We start from the raw sequence: 19,163 nt of genomic DNA on the forward strand, positions 1-19,163 counted from the left end.
CCGCCTTCCACTACCAAGGAGTCCTGGTTCTTCCATTTCCTGAAACCACTCTCCTGCACCTTGGGATTTTTCATCAGTGGGCCACAGAGGCCCATCTGAAGGAGCATCTCAGCTGGGTCTTCTTGAATTGCCTTTCTGTGGAGCTGGGTCATCTTATTTCAGGATAAGGAGCGGTGGGATCTCATCCAAAGGGTGTGTCAGGGCAAGCAGGGGCCAGCAGGTGGCATAGTGGTTAAGGGCACTGGACTCCCATGTGGTTCAAGTCTCAGACCTGGAGGCTTGCTCTCTCACTTTCCCTCTCTCTTTTGCTCTGTCCTGCTCTGTTTAAATAAATAAATAAATAAAGTTAAATAAAATAATTCTTAAAAAAAAAAAGAGAGAGAAAAGGCAAACAACTGAGAAACATTTCTTATCTTTTCCCAGGAGCAGGGACCTCAGACTGTGCTGCCCTTTCCCGGTGTCTTTGCCCAGCTCTGCACCTGTGCTGTGTGTCCCTGTGTTCCCTGTGTCATGCCCCCCACGGGCAGTCCTTCTGCCTCAGCCTCCCAGTTGGGACTACAGGCATGCATCACTATACCCAGATCCTTTGTTTGATTGTTTTAAAGTTAATTTATTTATTTCTTCCATGGAGGTGTATCCCCAACACAGTCTTCACACCACAATCCATCTCTAGTCTCAGTTGGCCTGGGCCACAGATACGTGCATGCCCAGCCTACTCAGGGAGGTGCTGGGGCGTGATTCCACATACTTCCCCACGCGGCTCCAGTTTCATTCCTACTGAGCCACCGCTGGTGCCTGCCTCCCCACACCTCTTTTTCAGACAGGACCCTATTATGTTGCCCAGGTTGGCCTCCAGGTCTCAGTCCTCCCGCTTCAGTCTCCCCAAGGCTCTGGGAGGAGGGGCACACACCATCATGCCCAGACTTAGAGCATGACACTTTTAAATGGATTTTTAAAGAAAGAGACGAAGAGCTGAAAGACTACTCTCCTGTCAATGGAGAACATCAATACCAATAACACCAACTGGTTTTATGACACGATAGAGGAGAAATAATCAATGCATAAATTAGAGTTTTAACGCTGTCATAAACACCAGAGCATCAGGATTTAGTGAGAGGAGAGCAGGGCAAGATATGACAGAGTTGTAATTGGGAGACAGGAAGCAACGCTATTTTTCATAGTAAAATAAAAAGAGGAGAAAGGAGAGAGATTAAGAGAGAAAATGAAATGCACAGTCTTTGCCAGGCAGAGTTACAAATGATCCCCTCAAATTAAAAAATGACAAGGACTTACGTGATATCAGCATTAGGGTGAAGCCCAAAGACTTCAGGGTTATCTAGGGATGGCAGAGACTGGATATATTCAAAATACTGGTCCAAGGTTTTGCACAAGGGGATTTTATATCCCGTATAAAAACAGAATGTTGGTTCAAACATCTTCTCACTGAACCAGACCTGTATGTGAGAAAATAAAAGAAATAAAATCAATGAGCATCCTAAGTAAAGCTGCCCCTAAAAAGGAGGAAGGGTCACTTTATTTCCATTTTAATAGAGGTTTTGATATTGGTTTTGCATGCACCTTAACAAAACCACTGATTGGATAATTAGCACAAATATGAGGAAAAGAGAGGCCACAGCACAGAAATGATTACGGCTTGTCCTCTGTTTAATACCATAGAAGATATTTACTAGGAGGAGAGAGCCGCGGCGCAAGCCTACTCGCTACTCAAGCCATTTGACAACCCTCAATTCCACTTCTGAAGAGGAGTGGGAACGTACTGCCAAGTCGTTGAGGCAATACCCACACACACGAGAGAAAACTCAGGCATTTTCCTCGCCTCACTTCTCCCCATGCTGGGCTCATGCCAAGAGTCTGTGCCCACACACCACCAGCACAGCTTCTTCCAAACGTCTCCCTTCCCACCCTGAGCTGCACAGTTTTCTTTGGTAATTAAGTTATATCCCTGTCCACAAGAAGTGAATGTGTCTAACTGCCTTGTGATTTGCCTTAAGACATCCTATTCTCATTTCATATGAATTATTTGTAACAAAAGTGAGAGAGCAAATACATATTTAGTGTGAACAGACTTATTCTGGAATGAGAGAGAGAAGAAAACAAAGAGGCTGAATGCCTCAGAGCCAGATTTGAGGCACTGACTTCAGGTCTTTCGGAGCAATGTTGCCACTATGGTGGAAACAACGGGAAGACAGGAGGAGCAGAAATGCAGGCAGGGTGTCTGAGTTCCGCAAAGGTCTCACTGGGAGAGGCGGGGGACCGTGTCTTACTCTGATTGGTCACACTTTCTCTCGTATAGACCTGCCATGTCTTCTCAGCTCATTTTAGGCCCAGTGTTCACTCTGACACACTGGTTCTCTCTGTTGCCTTGTTTGCTGAAGTCCCACCCTATTCAATTCCTGTGTGCAGGCACTGAGCTCAGAAGGAGAACGTAATGGAAAGACAAGAGATGCATAGTCCTTTCCTTCAAGGAGCTCGAGACCTCATAGAGGGATGAGCCAATTAGCTAATACTACCGTACAACATGTACTACGAAAAGAATCAGAAGGAAGTAAAAAGAAGCAAAGTCCTAAGGAGCTTAAAGCAGGAAGAGAGAATAGTCAAGTGATGTCAAATAAAGCTTTATCCATGACGTGATTTTGTAGGTAAGCCTCGAGAGGATTTTGACAGGAGAACTTGGCACTGGGGAGGCCACCCAAGCAAAGGCATAGAATAACTGATGCAAAAACTGTGAGGCAGGTTGGGGAAGTAATGAAATCAAGGGCAGAGATAATGCAGTGGTAAGAGGTAGGACAGGGAAGGTGAGATGAGGTCGAATTTTGGATGACTGTGCATGCCCGAATGGGGACTGGTGCTTGATTTAAGAAATGGGGAGCAGTTGAAAGTTATTAAAGAGAACTGTGCTACAAGCATAGTCATTATTTAGAAAGATTAGATTTTCAGCGATGTGAGTGATTTAACGCAGGAAGACACCCCAGGGAGGCGAAGGCCATGGGTCTTCAGCACAGAGATAACAAATGACCACAATGAATTCTGTGTTGCAAGATGACATGTATCTATAAAAGCAAAATAGAGTTGCTTCCTGTTTTTCCATTACTTTATTTATATACACACAATTAGCTGGGTTCACATGCACTCAAATAGGTGAGTTTGACCAAATGTCAGGGCTCTTCTCTGGTAGAGTCAAGATACAGAACCTGAGGTCTACATGGAACTAGGTTGAGACACTCGAGCTGGTGCCTGCGGAGACGGGTGGTCACCCTCCAAGAACACTGCATAAGTCTCTATGATTGTTGGCTTTAGAGGAGACCTCCTGATGCTTGGAACAGAGGACACAGACTGACACAGCAGCTTTCAACTGTGACCTGGAGTCAGGTCTCTGGTTCTGAAGGGAGAGCAAAGGAGGTTCTTCAGAGCCCCTCCACTCCACCAGTCAACTGCGGCTTCCAACCACCTTTGAGTAAAACGGTTTCACTAAAACAAAGAAAAACCAACTAAGGCAGTAGGTTAATCAGGACTTCCTTAAGCTCAACTTTTTAGAAAACAGTCAAAATACATTTAAAAAAAAAAAAACAATATAAAGTTGTGTGTGGGGAAAAAAAAAACCACCTAATTTTCAGGCTGTACTCTAGTGTCAGTAAAATTTTAATCTAATCTGCTGCCTTAGATGATTATAACCCTGGGTACAGAAAATGCTCAATCTGTTGAGATCAGATTATGCTTATTAGCAGCAAACACGCATTGAGTGTGTTCCAGGTGCTAGGGAGAGAGGGTGCAGAGACCTCTAAGACATGGTCCTTATTCATTTCTTTTATGACAGGGAGCTCACGTGCATACATGACAGAGAGAAGCACCACTGATAGGGTCTCATCGCCCTGCTGCCCCATTCCTAACCCTCCGGCTTCCCAGGATCTTGGGGATCAGCCTGTGTGCAGTGTGTTTCCAGCTGACTCAGGACTCTGAACCCACAGTCAGCATGTGGCTTCCAGCACTGCAGTCTGGTACACTACAGACTGTGTCACCTCGGCGGAGCCCTGGATTTTCTTTTAAGGGGCTTATAATCTAGTGAGGAAGGCAGAGACCTATTGGGACTGTGCATTCCCTTTCCTACTCTCTGAAGCGACTATACCTTATCCTCTCTCTTCAGACTCCCCAAACTTCCTCTCCTCACCCCTCAGCCAGTGATCTTGCTTCTTGTTTCACTCTGAATACAGACAGGCACAGTCAGAAGAGAACAGCCTCATCTCCCTCCATCACACCCAGCACCCTGCACTCATATCCAGCTTCTTCTCCCAGAATGAGGACTGGGTTGCCCTCTCCTGCCAGGAGGTGAGGAAGAGAATGTGAGGATGCTGTGCACAACAAGCAGCACACACACTGGCAGATTGAAATCAGCACTGCTTGTAAAAAAATGATTTAAATGAGCAATAGGGATAAACATAAGATAGAACCCAAGCACCCCATCGATAATAACACGGAAGAGGCAAGTCACAGGGTTCAGAGTTAAAGCCTACGAGATCCAGAGCGGTACAATTTTAACTTGAGTAATCTTGTTAGAAATGTGAGAAACTATAAATAGAATATATGATTTTTAAACAAGTAGTGAGAAACAGAAAAACTTTTTAAAAAATCAGTAAAATAAAAAAAAGATAAGGCATAGTTACTGAAAACCAGAGAAAAAGATGGTAGAAATAAGTCAAAATATAGCAACAATTAAAACAGTGAAGTGATTAATTTGCTTGTTAATATACAAAGACCCTCAGGTGGGAGATAAAAATTTCAGCTATTGCTATTTACAAGAGAGAAATGTAAAACATAATGACATGGAAAGGTTGAAATAAAACAGAAAAACGATACCAGGAATATTAAAATTAAGTAATGTTGATAGTTATAAGAGCATGAAGAGACAAGACTCAGAGTGAAGAAAGGGATCAGCAACCACATAATCAGCAAGGATTTGTGTGCAGAGCACACGAACAGCTTCCATAACTAGTAAGGAGAAGGAGGAGGAGGAAGAGAAGGAGGAAGACGAAGAAGACGAAGATGCAGAAGACGAAGACAAAGACGAAGACGAAGACGAAGACGAAGAAGAAGAAGAAGAAATGTACTGGTGAGTCAGCAGGACCAGTTACAGAGCAGGGGAGGGTCTTCAGAAGGAATGAGTTTTATTGGCTGGGGCTGGAAACTAGGAGTTCTGTTTTGACCCTGTTAACATTTGACTGTCAGACACTCAATGGAATTTAAATCTCTAACCACATGAGGAGTGAGGAAGCGGGAGGAGGAGGGAAAGGAGGAGGTGGAGAAGGAGAAGAAGAAGAAAAGGGAAGAAAGGAAGGAGGAAGAGGAAGAATTCCAGAGGAAATATTGGCAAGAACTTGTAAACAAGTTACAAAAGAGAGGGGGAAACAGTCAGTAAATATGGGCGGCCGCTGGGTAGCATTAGCCTTCAGAGAGAGGGAAATAAAGGCCCAGTGAGCCCACTGACACCCACAGAATGGCCAACCTGAAATAGACTGGTAATGCACAGTGTTGGTCACGACGTGGAGAAATGGGGTCTCTCCTGAGTCTGCTGGATGTACAAATTGGAACAGTCACACTGGAAACCAGATCGACATAATTCGCTACACCGGAAAATAAAAAACCCTCTAACCTAGTCAGGCCATTCCCAATAGAAAGACATATTGTTACGCACCAAGAACCACGTATATGAACACCCCAGCAGCGTTACTTATAATAGCCCTAAATGGAAGCCATCCCAATTTCCACCAATAAAACACAATAGAAGACTATGGAATAATTAAATGGGTAAACCGCCATTGACTGAATATAACTCAATCTTAAAATAATATATTGATCAAAAGAAACCAAACAAGGACCAGCTGTTAGCATAATGGCTATGTTGCTGGACTCCCATGTAACTCCCATGTTCGAGTCCCAGACCCGGTGGCTTAAACTTACGCTGGGCACGTGTGCGTGCGTGCCCAAGATCCTGAGAGGAGAATGGAGGAGAAGGGATTGCGGCGTGGCCATCCCCCCGCGGGGTGATTTCTCACTTTCTGTCTCTCTGTCTCTGTCTTTCTGGCGAGCGCACAGGCCCTATAGCAAAAACCTCTACAAAAAAAAAAAAAAAAAAAGAAGCCAAACACACAAAAAAAGAAGCCAAACACAACTCCTTTTATACAAAAGGAGTTTTTGTATAAAGTTTAAAAGCAGTTGAAATGAAACTACAATATTAAAGGGTGGAGACTGAGAGAAGGAACGCAGTGCTTTCCATAAACCTCAGGCTAATGGCTACACTGGGGAACAGTTACAATAGAGAAGGGGCAAGCCGGAGGCTTTGGGCACTAGCAGTATTCTATGTCGCTTTGAAGAAATTAATTAAGCTCTGTGATTATGTTTTATACATTTTCTGAATTGTGCAGAATTGCTGAAATATATTCTTTAAATATATTTGTGTTTGTTTATAGCTATTTTAATATGTACTGTAAATATATTTCATATTTTTAAAGGTTCGTTAATTTTAACTTCCTAGACAAATACAAACTGAAGGCAAATTTCCTTCCCTCATCTTCCTTGATCTTTCTCAGTTGACCATTTCTTTGTGATACATTAAAGAACACTAGACCTAATTTTCTGTTCTTCATTTCGTTTTTCCTTTCTCTATACTTTCTTCCTAGATGAAGATCTCTTCCAATATCTTCACTTAAACACCACCTACCTGCTGTTGGATTCTGGGTCTTTATCTCCTGCCCTGACCTCTTCTCCAGCTCAAGATCCATAAATCTAACTGCCTCCTTTACCTGCATTCACTCATTCTTTCTTGTAACAAATATTTATTGAGCACCTATTATGTGCCCAGCTGTTTCAGATGCTGGGAATTCCTTGTTGATGTAATCAGACACAGTCCCTGCCCTTGACTCCTTTAGAGATTTAAATCTCATTTGCGTGTCTAACAGCCCAAATGCTACATGATCAAAACAGAACTCCTAGTTTCCAGCCCCGGCCCATACAACTCATTCCTCCTGCAGACCCGCCGCTGCTCTGTTAGTGGTCCTGCTCTCTCGCCAGTTGCTCAGGTCGAAACGAGGCATGACCTTTGACTTCCCTCTTCTTTGACCCTTACTCTTGTCTCACCAGCATTCTGCTATACGTTCTGCAGGTTAGTCACTTCCCACAATTTCCATTGTTAAATGTCCAATTTTAAGTACTTTTACTATTGTTCTAACAGTAAATAGAATTATAAAGACTTTTTTTTTTCTCCTTTTAATTTCGGATGCTGAGTTGCCTATACTCCTTAGCTTATTATTTTCATGAATGTATACCCCTTTTATTTTAGTTTTTCCCCATTTTATCCTGATATCAGCTCACAGTCTCCTTCCCTCAGAGGGCATCTATTTAAAAGTACTAGCTGTATATCCCTGAATATATATTCCTCCTTGTTAAATATGCATGTATTACTCAAAGCTCTGCATTCAATACTGTTTATAAGAGCTATGCATGAGAAGCTGGGTACAGCGGTACACACCTGTAGTCCCAGCTACCTGTGAGGCTGAGGCAGAAGGGCTGCAACAGAGAGACCCTGTCTTATAAAAAAATAAAAACAAAAACAAAAACAAAAACTCATCTACACATGATCTCACAAAGAGCATTTCTTCCAACTGCTGCATTATATCCCACCAGAGGCACCTAAATATTTAACTTCTCTATTCCTCCGTGATCGCTTCAACTTGCCACCACCACAGACAATGCCATGAGTGATGCCACACACTGTATGTACATTCTGAGAATCCCCCCCGGGACATACACTCAAGAGTAGGATTCTGGTTTGGAAGGTAGTCATGACAACACTTGATATGACTAAGTGCCACGAGACTGCACCTCGGGATGGTGAGTGACAGTATTCCACTGTGTTTACCTGCTATGCCAATCTAATCTTTCAGGATGTTGAAGCTTTTGTAGGGGATGCTGTGATGTACCACCCAATCCTCCCTCAGGATCCAGATGCTTCCTCGTCCACCTGTCTGTAGTAGTAGCTTCTGTGGGCTCAGAAACTGCTCCCCAGCAGAAGGGAGCTGCCTTAGCCAGGTCATGGCCTAGGAGAAGGGTGTGGTGGTGGGGAGTATCACCCAAATGCAAATCTCCATCACGGTTTATCTCCAGGGAAACCAATCAAGGCTGGTTGCCGTCAGCTCCACATACTATGTTGTCATGAAGATTTTTATACATGCCATTTGTGATTTTTTTTTTCTAGAGATGTTTTGGAATATTTCTACCTGGGATACTTAATTTCAGCAAGTATTATTGGATTGATTTCCAGGAGGTCTGCACCCATTTAACCGCCCAGCAGCGGGGCTCCTGCCTCCCCCCAGCCTTATGGATATTTGCTATTTGCTATTTTTTACCTGTTGCCACAAGTAGCAAAAAAAATAAAAAAATAAAAAAACAACAAAAAACCTTGCAAAAATACATAAGGGTTAAAAAAAGAATCAGTTCTCTGCTCAACCCCCAGTTTACAAAAATACCCTCAAAGTTTGTGCTTTGTGCTCGGGTTTTAATTTCATTAAGGAAAAAAAAATAAATGAAATAGATAATTACCAACATAGATCCTAATATCAAGAATTTAATAACCATAAAATACTCACATACTTTATTTTTTTTTCCATTTAGGTAATTATTGCTTTTTCTAAAATGTAAAAAATTTTAAGAAAATCTGAGTCTGATAGGTGCTATTTATATAGTATTGGGTTATTGGAAAAGACATGATGTATTTTTGCATAGTAAAACATAGAAAAAGTGGTCAGCAGGTGGTGGGGTCGTTCAGATGCTGGACTCCAACATGGCCAACCATGGTTCAAGTCCCGAACCTGGCAACTTGCTTTCTCACTTTCTCTCTGTCTCCCTCTGGTCAAATTAAAAGATAAGTAATAATAACAAATTAAATTAAATTAAAAATCTTTTAAAAAAACATAGAAAAATATGATATGACTTTTCCAATGACCCAATATTTATCCTTGAAATGAAAGTCAAAATTGCTAAAAAATAATTTTCTCTAGAAAATGTTTATCCACATGAAATATGTGGATTTTATTGGGCACAGAGAAAGAATAAATCTTTTATCGGTTTTCAATTGTCCACCCATAATAGAAGAGATTGCAAGATTCAAATTATGGTTAATTCTCCAATCACTTATGTTGGGGCTTGAAATCACTATGAGACTTCACTCAGAGGACGAGGCATAGAAATCACGCTGAGTGTTTTCCCCACCAGCGAGGCACTGGGGAGTAGGAATATGGAGGAGGGGAGGCGGGGAGAGACCTTGGGCAAGATCAGGTCATCCGTACAGGAGATTTATAGATCGTGGACAGCAGACCACTGCTCTGCTCTAGAATAAGTGTGTATGTGTGTGTTCCCTTAAAGTTGGCATACCTATTACACACAAAAATGTTCGTGTTTAAAAAGAAAAACGCAAGGAGCTGTGTCCCCATGCTTTCCCTGACCACACTGACTTACTCTAGCAAAGCAATTCAGTAGACGTTTATCAAAGTCATCTGTCACTCTGCCGCCATATTGTACTTCTCCGATCATGTACCGAACCGTACTCCACGATACACCCTTTTTTAAAGATAAAAAGAGCATTATTTATTGTCTGTCCGGATAAATAATTATAAACATTTCAGGTCTTTCCTTAGAGGAAAGGCACACTCGCTAGACCGCATTTAAAATTATTCATTATCTTGTATTAATAACTCTTTCACTATTACAGAGTTGCAACTGTCACAGTTTATTTACCAAAGAAAAATCTACAATACCAAACACTAGTAATATATAGCCTACAGATTATTTAAAGGAGGGAAAAGGACGGTTTTTCATTCTGTTGATGTAATCACACATAATACTCATTATAGTAATGCCATACTGTTAGAGAGGCAAAAAGTGGTGTTTAGCAAAGAAAAAAGAAAAATCAAGTCATCAACACTTTAATATACCTTCTTAGCAATCTATTTTCTGAATCAATATGAGAACAACTAGAAATTATTTAGTCACAAGATTTTCCTTTATTCAGTGTAATCCTTTACCATTTTATGCTGTGACCTAAAAGCACATTAAAGCAATTATTAATTTCTATAGTAATCTTATATTAGCAATATATTTCAGATATTAATAGTTTGCTTTTTCTAAAGACCTTCAATATATTTAGGGTAGGAGAACTGAAAATGCTTAATTTTAATTTATTTTTCTTGGTTAAAATTTTATTTTTTGAGGCTGCAGGTGGCATCGTGGTTAAGAATGCTGGACTCTCACACAGCTGACCACAGTTCAAGTCCTGGACCTGGCAGCTTGCTTTCTCACTTTCCCTCTCTCTCTCTCTCTCTCTCGCTCTGTCCCTCTCTGATCAAATTAAAACAAACACACAAATAAACAAATAAATTTAAGTAAAATAATTCTTTAAAAAATTTTATTTTTCAGCTTGACTGATTTTTTTCCTTTTTTTTTTTTCGTTTTTTGGAGAGATATTTTTTTGCTATAGGGTGCGTGCGCTCGCCAGACAGAGAGAGACATAGAGACAGAAAGTGAGAAATCACCCCCCAGGGGGGATGGTCATGCCGCAATCCCTTCTCCTCCATTCTCCTCTCGGGATCTTGGGCACGTACGCACACGCGCCCGGCGTGAGTTTTAAGCCACCTGGTCCAGGACGCGAACCGTGGTCGACTACGTGAGAGTCCAGCGACATAGCCATTACGCTAACTGCTGGTTCCCTTGACTGACTTTTTAAAAAGAATTATTTATTTATTTTAATTTAATTTAATTATTCTTATTATTATTGTTTTGATTTTCTATAGTGCATGTATGCTCACCATAGAAAGACAGAAAGAGCGAGAGAAAGAGGGAAAGTGAGAAAGCAAGTTGCCAGGTTTGGGACTTGAACCATGGTCTGACATGTGGAAGTCTGGTGCCCCAACTACCATGCCACCTGCTGGCCCCTTGACTGACTTTCAAAGCCAGTATTTCAAATATCGTTTGGATATACCAGAATGAAAAATAACCATAGAATATGGAGCTATAAAATACACATTTTTATCAAACTGTCATACTCTCAATTTTATATCCATTGTAATTTCAAGGAAAAATGCTGAATTGGCTCTAGAGTTTCCAGCTGCCCAAGTAACCAGACATCATGTCTTCCCACTGCCAAGCTGATCCTGCAGTGTCTACAATTACCCGGAAGACCTGCTATGGGAAGGAAGAGAGGGATAAACAGTAGAAAGTGGTATTTCCTGAGCCTTTATTATTACCATATCCTGTGCTTTCACAAATGCTAACTCATTTATTCTGCACGGAAGCCACGGCCATTTTACAGATGAGGAAACAGGCTCTGAGGCTCATTAACTTGTTCAAGATGAAGGAAAAAGCAGATTTCTAACCTTCTATATGGTGAGAGGACAGGGGTACTTGTGTTATTAGCTCTGCGATCTTAGAAAGTCTCTTATCTGTTGCCTCATCAGTAAAATGGAGATACCAGTGATGCCTTCTCCACCTACCACACGGGGCTGTGAACACGAGAGCCTACGTTTATGAAGTTTGAAAGCTGTAAAGTGCCATATGATGATCAGTGACCGTTACTAGAAATTACGACTATTTAAAGGCAAATGCATAACAGCTAGTTAAGAAGTGACTTCTGGGACCAGCAGTTGGCGTAATGGCTATATCGCTGGACTCCCATGTAGTCGACTGTGGTTTGAGTCCTGGACCCAGTGGCTTAAACTCATGCAGGGCACATGTGTGTGCGTGCCCAAGATCCCGAGAAGATCATAGAGGAGAGGGGATTGTGGCGTGGCCATCCCCCCCTGGGGGAGGGTGATTTCTCGCTTTCTATCTCTCTATCTCTCTCTGTCTCTCTGGCGAGTGCACGCGCCTTATAGCAAAAACCTCTCCCCCCCCCAAAAAAAAAAGTGACTTCTGGTAGAAAAAGACCCTCACATGGGTTGACAGGTGTCATCTTCACTTTTGAGGAGGGGCAAAAGATCACTGAGAAGTTTTACTTAAGGCATAGCTTCTCTCGAAGTGCAAGGTGGCACCGGATGTGATATGACAAAGGTATTTGCAACACACTCAGTTTCATTATGGACAGAAGGCTTTTGGGGTGCAAGGTGGAGGTAGAGGGGAGGAAGGTAGGAAGAAGGGGAGAAGAAAATGGACCAGTACATGGCTGATTACGATGAGCAGTTCCACTAAAGGGGAGTCATGGGGACTTGAGCCAGCTTACTCTGTAACATAGCCTGAAAATGATGGAAGAATATTAATTTTAGGATACCGAAAAAAAAGAAAAAAGGAACAATTTCACTCACTTTTTTGATATCGCATTCATCAAGGTGATTCTGAATAAACTGGACACTGGCAGAAAAGTCAGCAGAATTGAACTCATAAGGAATATTCCATCCTAAAGGACCAAACTTGCGTCGTTCCTTAAAAACACAGAAGAATAGCAAGTTTTTTAAATTACATGCAACTGATTCCTTTTTTTCTTTGTTTACTATTATTAATAAAATACAATAAAATCAAGGTTATGCTATCCAAATAAGTTGACACTGTCTTAAAAGAACAGTAGATGCAATTTCGCATGTATTAGCCGTCAGAAACATCTTTTCATGGCACTGTAGCCAAATGATTTACAAGAAGAGATTGCCAAATATTTGCCAAGTTGGAGTTCTTGGATTTAAGAAAAAGGCTAGATCTCCACTAGCAATCCAGCAACATTATGGAAGTGTTCAATATATATCTGTTGAATGAGTTGTTATTCCAATTTGGACTCCTGACAATTTCAAATGCTCAGTGTAAGGATTTGAATTTTTCAAGTTGAATGCTTTAAGCACTAAGGTGTATTTAGACTCCCTGCTAGCTTCACTGTGTAATCGTGCCATTTCAGTCTTTGAAAACTAAAAAAATTCTATTATGTCCATGACACATCTGTCTTAAATTTTTTACGCTGCCCTCGCTTGATTCTCTACTTAATTGAATAGGGCCTAAAAGACTCCTATGCAACAGTGGCTGCTTAGAATTGCCAGATTACCCATGAAAAGTCTAACTGGATTCAGATAAAATGATTCTATTGCTTTGATATTCGAAAGACCATTTTAAAGGTATGTATGTGTTAAAACTGGTTTCTCCAGGACCTGATCACCCAGGAGCCACACAGGTGTCCAAATGTGTCCACGTCATCAGCTTCCCTGACGCAGCACCTGACTAGTCTCTAAGGAAAGCCTACTGATTTATTTGGGTTAGCTCCTAGGCCTCAGATCCTAGTGCCAGAGAGGAGGAATCCCTCTATAACCAGGAAAAGGTTTACTTCTACTTCTCTACTTCTGAATATTAATATATACTGACTTTTCTTTCTCTCTTTTGTCTTTCCCAACCCCAAAACACATACATGCACTGCTTTTTTTTTTTTTTTTTTTTTTTTTTTGTGAGAGGTTTTTGCTATAGGGCGCGTGCGCTCGCCAGACAGACAGAGACAGAGAGACAGAAAGTGAGAAATCACCCCCCAGGGAGGATGGCCAGGCCACAATCCCTTCTCCTCCATTCTCCTCTCGGGATCTTGGGCACACACGCACACGCGCCGGGCGTGAGTTTTAAGTCACCGGGTCCGGGACGTGAACCACGGTCAACTACATGGGAGTCCAGCAACATAGCCATTACGCTAACTGCTGGTCCCGCTGTTTTTATAAATAATTTCAATTTTTTTTTCAAGTTTTTGCCATAGGGCACATGTGCTGGTCAAAGAGATTGAGATGGAAAGTGAGAAATTGCCCCTCACGGGGGATGGCCATGCCGCAATCCCTTCACCTCCAGTCTCCTCCTGGGATTTTAGGCACACAAGCACACATACCCAGCATGATTTTAAAGCCACCACGCCCAGGATTTAAACCATGGTCATTCATGTGGAAGTCCAGTGTCTTAACCACTATGCCACTTTTTTTTACTGTAGCTGTTTCATGCTTCAGATCTAGATCATTCCACCATTTAAAAGAATATACATGAAGTTTAGCCCACACAAAATCATAGACAGGTCAGAAAAATAAATTCAGAAGGCATGACAATTTTAACTACTAATTTTTAAGTAATTCTTTTAAAATATTAAGTAAATCACTAACATTATTTTGAGTCCAAATATTCTGACCCTAGGAGATCAGACTGGGGGAAAAACATAACTCAAAAGTGTAAAACACTACCATTATCTCTAGACCTACATGTCTGCAGGTTAGGTAGTCTAGTGTTAGAGATTTGAATCAGGTAACTCCTATACCTATCCTTCAGCTAATATGAGCAACACTGGACAATCAGCCCAAGAAGAGCCAACGAGATTCCTTCTTGCAGGTATTCGGAGTTAGGGTTTCGAACTGCTATCTGGAAATCTACATTAGCAATGTTCAAAAACTCAGGAGCTGTGAAGCACCATCTTACACTTTGTAGAGGACATACATGGCCTTGACAGGAAGAGGGACTATGTGGTCCCAGGCATGAGAGTAAGAGCATGGCTCTTAAAACTGTCTGCTTCTCTTGATGGCATCGCGTTTCCTGGTCTCTGCATTCATGTTGCTTTGGCTTGTTTTCCTGGTTGTTTCATGTTGAAATATTGGGTCATTGGAAAAGTCATGATGCATTTTTGCTAAGAAAAATACACCATGACTTTTCCGACGACCCAGTATTTGCTGCTGTAACCAGATTTTGAGAGTTGACAGTGAAACACATGTCTTCTCTCCCCTTTGCACTGACACTTTAAAAATGAATCATGGGGCAGGACCAGCAGATGGAGTAATGGTTATGTTGCTAGACGCACATGTAGTCAACTGCAGTTTAAGTCCCACACCCGGTAGCTTAAAACTCATGCTGGGCACATGTGCGTGTGTGTCCAAGATCCCAGGAGGAGAATGGAATAGAAGGGATTGCGGCGTGGCCATCCCCCTGGGGGGTGATTTCTTGCTTTCTGTCTCTCTGGGAAGCACACATGCCCTATGGCAAAACTCTCTCTTAAAAAAAAATCATAGTTCTTTAATAAACAGTGGTGGATTATTATCAGAAGGAAAGAAACTCTCCCTCTGAAAGGTCGATTCTGAGGCCGACTCAGGATTTTAAATTCTAGGGGCAACCTCAGAAGCATTGAAGTGATCTTCTTCCAGGTCATTCTAGGTTACCCCAGGAGCAAGGGTCATTTGAAAGTATCTGGGAAATTAACATAAAAATATGTTCAGCTAACCCTTTAGACCCTGCGGTTTCTTCCCTCTTGAAGACTTTCAAGAGAAGAATGCTAACTAGCCACCTGCTAGTGAAATGTGAACGTTTTCCCATTTTTGAAAAAGGGAATCAAAATCTACATTATTAGTTTTACCTATGTGTTTGACTTAATTTTTAGAATTTAATGTTCAATTAGACAGAGGACTGACTGAAAAATTATTCTCTCTTTCCAGTTACTGAATCTGCTTAAATTGGCTCTGCAGAAACACATCCATTTATATGCACGGAGCAACTACAATTTAGTTGCCTCTTAAAGTATGATCTTTGAAAATTGCCCAATGCTGACATTTACTTCACATATATGTTACTTACTATCAGTTTTAATTTACAACATTCACTTTTTAAGTTGGTTCACTAACATCAAAGACTGATTAGCACATCTTGGGAAAAGAACTCAAACAAAATTTTGGTGAATATCTTTTTTTTTTTTCATGAATGAGGTCATTTCAGTTTTTTGTTTTTTTTTTTTCGTTACATGATGATCTCTTTAAGTGACAGTAAAGGAGAGAAAAAAGCCCTGCATCATCACTTTGAAATACTATCAGGATAGAGTTCCAAAGAACTCATATGGAAGCTCTAAAGCAGGGTTTTTTGCTAGACTGAGACTAATGCGGAACAGTAAATTTCCTGGATCCAAGTACTATATTTGAAACTGACAGAGGAGTCCTATCTTGTATAACAGAAAAATATAAAACAAATATATTTTCAATGTGTTGTAATCTAGTTGAGATAATAAAACTGAGAAACAAAAAAGGGGATGATCCAATAGTGAATACAATGAGCTGCTGGAATTTAACAGACGGTATATAGGAAGAAGACATTCACTCAGAGGCTTCTGGGAAGAATGAAACCAAAGCTGCTCCTTTTCCAAAGAAGAGACTCCTGGGCGTGGCGAAGGCCCTGAGCAGAGACAGCAACAGGAAGTCCATGATTGTGGAAGAGAAGGCAGAAGGCTGAGGTGGAGGGTGAGTTCCGCGGAGTGGCAGGATCTGCGCTCCCAGGCTCAGGGGAGGAACACAGACAGATCTGAATGCTAAGACTTCATTCAACAGGAAGGAGTTACTGTACAGCATTAGGTTATTTAAATAAAATTAGATCATTTTAAAAAGTAGATAATTTTCCGAATGAAAAATTGTTGAGAGTGGAATTTCCTGGGCCCTGCTGATATGGCCATTTAAAAAAAATTATTTATTTATGTATTTATCTATTTTTAATTTGCTATGGGGCACATGCGCTCACTGAAGCGGGAAGAGTGAGAAAGCACCCCCACGCCCCAGGAAGGATGACACGCTGCTATCCCTTCTCCTCTAGCCTCCTCTTGGGATTATGGGAACGTATGTGTTCGTGTCCAGCATGTTTTTCAAGCCACCATATCTGGGACTTGAACTGCGCTATTAGCTATATGGGATATAGGCACCTTAACCACAACACCAGCTGGCTGGCCCTTTATTGAATATTTAAAATCTTTTTAAGAGCTATGATAAAATTTTCAAGTTTTCAACCACTACTACAGGCCTTTAGAGATCCTAATCTTTGACTTTAGAGGAAAAAAATAAAAATAAAAAACACCTCACGTAGTTTTGTACAAGCTGTTAGAAAATTTCTACATATGGGGACCTGCAGGTGGTGTGGTGGTTAATGCGCTGGACACTCCCCCATGGCCGACCATGGTTCAAGTCACAGACCTGGCAGCTTGCTTTCTCTCTCTCTCTCTCTCTGTGTGTCTTTCTCTGGTCAAAAAAAAAAAAAAAAAAGGAATGAATAAATAAAATTAAATAAATAATTATTAAAAAAAAAAAAGAAAAAAAGAAAATTCCCAAATATGAGGCTTAGTAGGCAAACTAAGGGGATGAGGAGAAAATTCCAAATCAAAAAAAAGCTGTGAAAATGGCTGAAGGCTCCTTCTTTGAGGACTGCAGCTGTTTGGTCATCATTCTCAATTCTCACTGCATATTAGAATCACTTGGGATGTTTATTTATTTATTTTTGAGAGACATAGTTTTACTATAGGGCACATGTGCCCACTGGAGAGACAGAGACAAAGACACAGAAAGTGAGAAATCATCCCCCAGGGGGGATGGCCACATTGCAATCCCTTCTCCATTCTCCTCTTGGGATCTTGGGCACACCCGCACACATGCCTGATGTGAGTTTTAAGTCACTGGGTCTGGGACTGGAACTGTGGTCAAGTACATGGGAGTCCAGTGCCATCACCATTATGCTAACTGCCAGTCCCCACTTGGCAAGTTTTTAAAAAAGATTGAGCTTCCCCTTCTCCTCCTGCCAGAGATTCTGACTTGAGTAGACTGGCCTGGGCCCTGGCACAGACAGGGAACCATTAGGCAGTGGTCTTCCACCCATGTGCTGCTCAGTGTTCACTCGGTGTGAGGTACTTGTCAAGAAGCAGGAGGGCGACTAGTAACAGAAAACAAAAATCACAAAACAGACACTGCTACTCTGACTTTCTGTACAAGAGAAGAAAGAGACTTAAAATGAAATGATTTTCAAAAGAACAAGATGTCAGCGGAGGAAAACACGTTTAAAATAAAAATCCCAAACTGTGGAAGTGGGTTGCTTTGAAACCCATGGGTTATTGGAAAAGTCATGACACATTTTTTGTGTAGAAAAATGAAAAAAAAAAATGGGACCAGCAGTTGGTGTAATGGCTATGTCTCTGGACTCCCAGGTAGCTCACCGTGGTTCAAGTCCTGGACCCGGTGGCTTGATCTCATGCTGGGACCATATGTGTGCACGCCCAGGATCTTGAGGAGAATGGAGGAGAAGGGATTGCAGCGTGGCCATCCCCCCTGGGGGGTGATTTCTCACTTTCTGTTTCTCTGTCTCTTTCTGGGGAGCGCACACATCCTATAGCAAGAACCTCTCACCTATAGAAAGACCCTCTCAAAAAAAAAAAAAAAAAGAAAGAAAAGAAAAGAAAAATGAAAAAAATACATCATGACTTTACTGACAACCCAATACATCGGAGATTCCAGGAAACTACAGAGAGAGAATATTAAGGCCAGAAAGAAACTTCCCTTATGGATCATCTGTAAGTGAATGGTGAAGTGTTCTTAGGGAGTGGTGGGCAAACTGAACCCCACTGCACACAAGGGCCCTGGGAATGAAAGGTTTCCATGGGGGTGGTGGTAGAAAGGTTGTTACTGTAGGAACATCCCCTCTTAGGGCAGTGGAGACCTGCCCTACGTGGATGCTGTTTCTTGAGGGGCAAGGAAGGAAGTTGGTGGGGGCAGTGTGGAAAAGCAGAGTTTAGCATAGCAGAGTGCACCTACGGCAGGTCCCGTGGCAGCACCCTGAGCACCTCCTTCCACCACGCAGGCCTGCTCCCACCTCAGCAACAAATCACGCGGCACCCTCCACCACTCTTCTGACGGAGAATGTTGTCCTTCCCCAGCCCAATCTACTTCCCCTTTTCTCAAGGAAAGGAGGGGGCTCCTTCCATTCTCTGCAGCAGGTGCAGCAGGAGTGGGGCCCACATAACAGAGCACGCCCTCAGGCTGGGGTGAGTTGACAGCCTAGTGCTAAACCACAACTCAGGAAGGGAAAGGACACTGGGGAGCAGGCGGGGTGGGGGAGGCACTGGCTATCTGACTACTGGATTCTGTATTCTGACCCAGGATCAAGTCCCGCATGAACTCCTCCCAGCTCTGAAGCTTCAGATCAAGTGACACGAATTCCCTGCTCTTTTTGTCAGTCTCTGCAAGGACAAAAGTATGGATTAATACATTGCGTTTGTATAAAACGAGGGATAACCGTGTTAATGTGGAAGGATCTATTAATCAATTCACAAATCATATGTTTGGTCCTTAAGTCCAACACTGGAGAGATAAAACAAATAT

General features: G+C 41.9%; 1 protein-coding gene across 1 annotated transcript in view; it reads right to left on the minus strand.

Annotated features, from left to right (window-relative positions):
- Positions 1-19,163, minus strand: part of DNAH8 (dynein axonemal heavy chain 8) — a 413,702-nt gene that overhangs the window by 60,905 nt on the left and 333,634 nt on the right. The window contains exons 85-87 of the mRNA XM_027771927.1: positions 12,363-12,479; positions 9,526-9,627; positions 1,294-1,454 (exon numbers count right to left, since the gene is read on the minus strand). Coding sequence (XP_027627728.1) covers positions 1,294-1,454; positions 9,526-9,627; positions 12,363-12,479 — 380 coding nt within the window. The remainder of the gene's footprint in view (positions 1-1,293; positions 1,455-9,525; positions 9,628-12,362; positions 12,480-19,163) is intronic.

Source organism: Tupaia chinensis, unplaced genomic scaffold (assembly GCF_000334495.1).
Source record: "Tupaia chinensis unplaced genomic scaffold, TupChi_1.0 Scaffold000238_1, whole genome shotgun sequence".
Lineage (NCBI taxonomy): Eukaryota > Metazoa > Chordata > Mammalia > Scandentia > Tupaiidae > Tupaia > Tupaia belangeri.